General features: G+C 42.1%; 1 protein-coding gene across 3 annotated transcripts in view; it reads right to left on the bottom strand.

Moving 5' to 3' along the window:
* The window catches only part of EGFL6 (EGF like domain multiple 6), a 64828-nt gene that overhangs the window by 36768 nt on the left and 22060 nt on the right, over positions 1-6000 (bottom strand). For all 3 annotated transcript variants that reach the window (XM_015126983.3, XM_015126984.3, XM_028841961.2), the window contains exon 3: positions 2544-2636. In XM_015126983.3, coding sequence (XP_014982469.2) covers positions 2544-2636 — 93 coding nt within the window. The remainder of the gene's footprint in view (positions 1-2543; positions 2637-6000) is intronic.

Raw genomic sequence — 6000 nt, 5'->3', positions numbered from 1 at the left:
TTGAAGCACCTCTCTCAAGCAGTTGCATGCAATTCTAAGAAGCATCTTCAGGACTCTGGCCTCTATGCTGGTGGTAGGACACAGAGAGCCAGATTGCTCTCTGAGGCTGTAGGGTTGGCAGCTCAAAGAGCGGCTATTTCAGTCTATGGGGTTAACCTCTTGGCTTGGCGGCAAGGGCTGGGAGTGGTAGAGTGGAGTGGGTGTTCAGTCTTCTCTGAAACACCATTTTCCAAGGGCAGCTGAATTTGATTTACTGCTCTTTGTTCAACTTCATTATAGGACTGGGGACCCTTTCTGAATTATTGCAGATTTCTTCATGCCAGGGTTTCTTAACTTCTGTTGACACAAATCATTATTTGTTGTGGGGGGCTGTTCTGTGCGTTGCAGGATGTTTAGCAGCATCCCTGGGCTCCATTCACTAGATGCCAGGCGTACCTCCCACACCCAGTTATGACAACCAAAATTGTCCCCAGTCATTGTCAAGTATCCCGTGGATGACAAAATCACCCAAGTTGAAATCTACTGATCTATAGCAAAGACCATATCCCTTGCTCCAATGAGGCACTTTTATTCACCACATTTAGAGCAGGGTTTTTCAGTCTTGGCACTACTGACATTTGGGTCTGATCATTCTTTGTTGCGGGTACTACTATCCTGTGCATTGTAAGGTGCTTAGCAGCATCCCTGATCTCTACCCATTAGACACCAGTAGCACCCCCTCCAAATGTCTTCAGACACTGCCAGATGTTGCCCGGGATAAGGCTCCCAGATCTGGCAAATAAAAATACAAGATTCCAGCTGGGTGTATTGGTGTGTGCCTGTAGTCAGAAGTCTGAGGCGAGAGGATTGCTTTGAGGCCAGGAGATCATGGATGCAGTATAGTCACTGCACTCCAGCCTGGGCAACATAGTGAGACCCCCATCTCTAAACAAAACTGTAAAGGATTCTCAGATAAATTTGAATGTCAGATAAATGACTAATACTTTTTAAGTATACACACATCTCATATACTATTTTGAGAGTGTGTTTGGAGGTTCTAGCAGGGGAGCACAGCTAATATACCCTTGACTGAAGGCCAGTCCTCCTCTATCAGGGATGGTCGTCCTCTCCGCCCGAGCACACAGCTTCAGGAAGGACACACATGGAGCAGTGAGGGAGGAAGGGGACGTCTGCCTAGCCAGTCAGATCAACCAAATCAACCCAGGTGAGCAATGGGGAGACATGTCACAGCCAGATCACCCTCACATCCCCCATATACTATTTTGAACAAACATATACTATAAAATTATTTGTTGTTTATATGAAATGTAAATCTAACTGGGTATCTGTATTTTATCTGGCAACTCTTCCTGGGACACAAAATTACCCAAGTTGAGAACCACTGTTATAGATATTATAATCTCTTCAATGTTTTCAGACAAATGATCTAGGATGAAAGTTATAAATTATCTATTACGATATATCAAGGCCAGGCGTGGTGGCTCCGTCTTTAATCTCAGCACTTTGGGAGGGCAAGGCGGGAGGATGGCTTGAGCTCAGGAGTTCAAGACCAGCCTGGGCAACGTAGTGGGACCTCGTCTATACAAAAACTGTAAAAAGTAGCCAGACATGGTGGTGTGTGCCTGTGGTCCCTGAGTAGCAGGGAGGATCGCTAGAGCCCAGGTGGTTGAGGCTGCAGTGAGCCATGATCACGCCACTGCACTCTACCCTGGGTGACAGAGCGAGACACTGTCTCAAAAAAGAAAAAGTATATGAAGTATAATAAAAATATGCACGTCGTTCAACCCAACAATTCCACTTTTAAATATTTTTCCTACAAAAATATTCATTCAAGAAAGCAGGGCTATGCATAGAACAATGTTAGATTTAGCACTGTTTGTAATGGCAAAAAATTGGAGACAACATAAATGATAATGGTTAAATAAAGCATATTTTTGCATAAAGGATAAAAATATTCACACTAGGGACTAGGATATAGCCTTAAAAAATGTAAAGTAGTTTTGTGTGTGCTGACATGCAAAGATGCCTATGAGAAATACTTACATTTGTACTATCACAGAAAAAGACTTCCAGGATCTAAGACAAACTTAACTATGCTTATAGTAACAACTAGTGGTGATTACTCTCACTTTTATATTTTTTTGCACTGTTGGATTTTAAAAATAAAAATATACTTACAATACTTAGGTAGTTTAAAAAACAATAAAATTATTTACTTTAAAAAGACTCTTTTTTTCTGTGTTACAGGAAGAGATGAAATAAAAAAGTAAAAAATATAAAAGGCCTTTAGCTTATAAAAACAAAATGGTTAAAAAAAAAGGAGAAAAAAGAAAAGAAAAAAGGCATTTTATTGGGCATCTTGACAAAAACATCAGACTTTTTACATTTTTCAAGGAGAAGAGATTGAAAAACTTGTCCTGAAAGCACCTTCATTTGAAGATTTGACTTTAAAAAAACCCTAAGAAATCCTGCATACCATATTGTGTCGCCAGCCCTGCTGCAATGATTGAATTTGAACTATGACCCCAGGCTACCTTACTGACCTTGACTGCAGGTTTTCCCGGTGTATCCTGGAAAGCATCTGCATTTGTTTGGTCCCATGCACTCACCAAACTTGCATCCAGGTTCGCATGTAGCTGTGGAAGGAAAAGATGTCTTGATGATAAAAGAACAGTAGTTAGTGTAGTGAAATGCACGCAAAGCTTTGCTGCGTTCTGTGTGGCAGAGAACTCCATGGAGACATACGGAGGACGATCTGCCTCCCTTTGAATCTGTTTTCACCTTTCAGACACTGGAAAGTATTTTTCTTTTGAATGAGATTACCGCCCCCCCCCCACCCCCGCCCACCACACCCCCACCCAATGCATGCAAGTTTAGTGTGACTTTGCTCGGCAATGCCACACTTCCAGTGGTATTCAGTGAAATATAAAGCCTCCCAGACCACAGTCAGCCAGTTTTGCATGCAAACACAAAAGATTTAATAAAATAAGTATAATGTTGGAACTGGAAGAGACTCCAGAGTAGCCCTGGGCAAATGCCAATGTCATTCCCCTTCCTTCTGTCTCTTGCCTCGTTTCATCTCCTCCATATTTTCTCCATTTCTCTTTTAAATGATCAAAATCTTTTTAATGCTGCGCATTATCAGTCAGACTGAACAACCAACAGATTGGAGGCAGGAAGGTGCTACTTCTAGCCCTAAGGATGGGAACTAAAAGCATCATGATGATGAGGATGATGATGGAGGCATGAGAAAGCACGACAAAGGCAGGATTTGTTTTTCTATTTTATTCACTTCTGTATCCCAACTCTTGACACAAAGTAGACAATAAATATTTGTTCAATGAATAAAGTGGTAGGAGAAACAACAGGGGTAGGATGTTATAACCGATTCAGTCGGGCGCAAGAAAACAAATAGTCAAAGATGATGGACAGTTTCATTCCAGCTCACAAGGAGGTTATAAGGAGAAAAAGCAGTAGATAGGAAAAAAGAAAAATGGGAAAGCCCCAAGAGTAGAAAGGGAGAGGATATAATATATGAGAGAGAAAGGAGACTTTCAGGGTATCAAGGATTCTCAGCAGCTTCTGGATACAGTAGGAGCTCAAGAAATAGCCATAATAGGAAAGAATGACTCAGCAATTGCCCAGGAATGGTGCCTACTTCTCCGTCCATCAATTCCCCCTGGCTCATAGTAGGTCCACCTCTAAGAAAGCCTATTCTTAAAGATACCAGCATCTTTCCCTAAACCCCAGATCCTATTTTTTGTTATTATCATCATTCCTCTACCAGTTACCTGGACTCAAAAAATTCAGTTGTCTATTTTTTTGTCTCTAGACCATTCAGTTGCAATATCCTATTCCTGTTTCTACCACCAACTCATTCATTGAACAACTATCTATCTAGCTAATGGGAACTGCCTTGCCCACAGATACTTGGAAGATGATGCTAAATCCCTCTCTCTCCCTGCTTTCCCCACCACAGCTTGTGATCAGTGCCTCACTGATGCAGGAGTCTAACAGCCTAGTTCCTTGTTTCTTGGCAGGACAAACTCTGGTGCAATTAACGCCCTAGAGGTCCCTGTGGGATCAGGCTGAAGCTAGACTTCCTTTGAAACCATATCTCTGCCTAGCCCCTTCCCCTGCTCCCCCATTCCCTTGCAAATTGCTCCTAAGACACCTTTCAATGGAATATTTGTACAAGAATCTCCCTTTCAGGCTCTGCTCCTAGCAAACTTGATGTCAGACATGACATTAAACTAATAGTCCAAAAGGATAGCTCTGATCATGCCATGCCTTGTACAGAGGTCATCATATAATCTTTGTTCCCTCCTGAATACAGTACAGGTATCATAACCAAGTTAAAACTAGCATGATCTGGCTAGGCATGGTGGCTCACGCCTGTAATCCCAGAACTTTGGGAGGCCACGGAGGGTGGATCACTTGAGGTCAGGAGTTTGAGACCAGCCTGGTCAACACGGGGAAACTGCATCTCTACTAAAAATCCAAAAATTAGCCAGGCATTTTGGCGGGCATCTGTAATCCCAGCTACTCGGGAGACTGAGGCAGGAGAATCACTTGAACCCAGGAGGCAGAGGTTGCAGTGAGCTGAGGTCGCACTCCTGCACTCTAGCCTGGGTGACAGAGCAAGACTCTGTCTAGAAAACAAAAATTAAAAAAAATAAAAAATAAATTCAAACCTAGCCTGATCTGGCCTCCACCTTCTTTTCTAGCTGCACCCCCCACCCCCTGACAAAGGCAACACTGTGGGCAAAAGACATTACTTGCTGTTTTCCAGACCTACCCTTTACTTTCTGCCTCTTCCTACCCCTCCCTAGGATACTCTTCCCTGGGTTTCCAGTAGTTAATATCCTCCCCATTCTTCAAGGATCACCTTGTATGACCCCTTCTTCTAAAAGCCTTTACAGATTCCTCCAGCCACCTATGAATGCCCACTCAACTTCGAGAACTCCACAGAACTTTGACAGGCCCCTCCTGTGCAACTGATCAGTTTTTGTCTTATTAAATAATGAGGCATATATTTGGCTACAGTGCTTGTCTTTCATCCACTACTTGTTTCCAAGTGCCTTTAGGACAGGGACTTAAACGTTCATCATTGTTTCTCCCGTAGCGTTTAATATAGTGTTGTAAACATGTTAAATATTTGAATATTTTTGAATAATGAATAAAGTAATTATTGTGGAACTTTTAACAGGGGAACATTTTATGGCTCTGAACAAGTCATAAGGGAAAAATGCTTCCCCAGCAAAGTTTTTCCACTTTTAGAGACAAAAGAGACAGAATTTAATTTCCAGTGTCTACTTTGTTATGGATATGTACTTGGAGTTGCAACTTTAAATTCAGATATTAGAAAAATAAATCTTTTTTTTTTTAAAGCCCTGAAGGCCTCTAGTTGTTCCCTGAAAACTGATTTCCAATGTGGTCCAGACAGGAAAGCCCAGCATATGCCAAATAGAACATAGGAGAAATGGTGAATAATACCCTTGCTATAAGGTTAAAGCTTTAGTAAGATGTTTTCAATTTACAGTAACTTTGGATCTGTGACTTGAACAGCCAATTGACAGCAAGGGAAATTCAGTTTGTGTTTAAAATGGCCTGAGATTGAAGCATGCTTTAGACAAAGTAAAAGTCTTATTTAGTTCTCCCCCAAACTTCTCTATCTGGAGCTTTTCATCAGGTACTTGTTCATGGACAACTCTGTATTTCATCTCACTAAAGTGGCATACATTTTAAGGGTAATGATATCGAATTGATGAGACCCTGCCTTGGGAGGAGATTTAGACAGGTAGAGGCTGAAAGCTAGAAAGCTCCAGCATACATAGAGGCAGGGCTTCAAGAGGAGTGAAGGGCAAATAGACAGACAGAGGGGAAGGCCTGGGTGGACTGGGACCTCACAGCCTGGGGTCTGGCTCTCCTTGTTGGGGCAGGTTGATGTGTATTCTTATTATCATGCATCCCACAACTCTGGCTGAGAAATCAGAAACC

Source organism: Macaca mulatta, chromosome X (genome assembly GCF_049350105.2).
Source record: "Macaca mulatta isolate MMU2019108-1 chromosome X, T2T-MMU8v2.0, whole genome shotgun sequence".
Lineage (NCBI taxonomy): Eukaryota > Metazoa > Chordata > Mammalia > Primates > Cercopithecidae > Macaca > Macaca mulatta.
The sequence above is the reverse complement of the archived record's forward strand: the minus strand, read 5'-3'. Positions and strand labels throughout refer to the sequence as shown.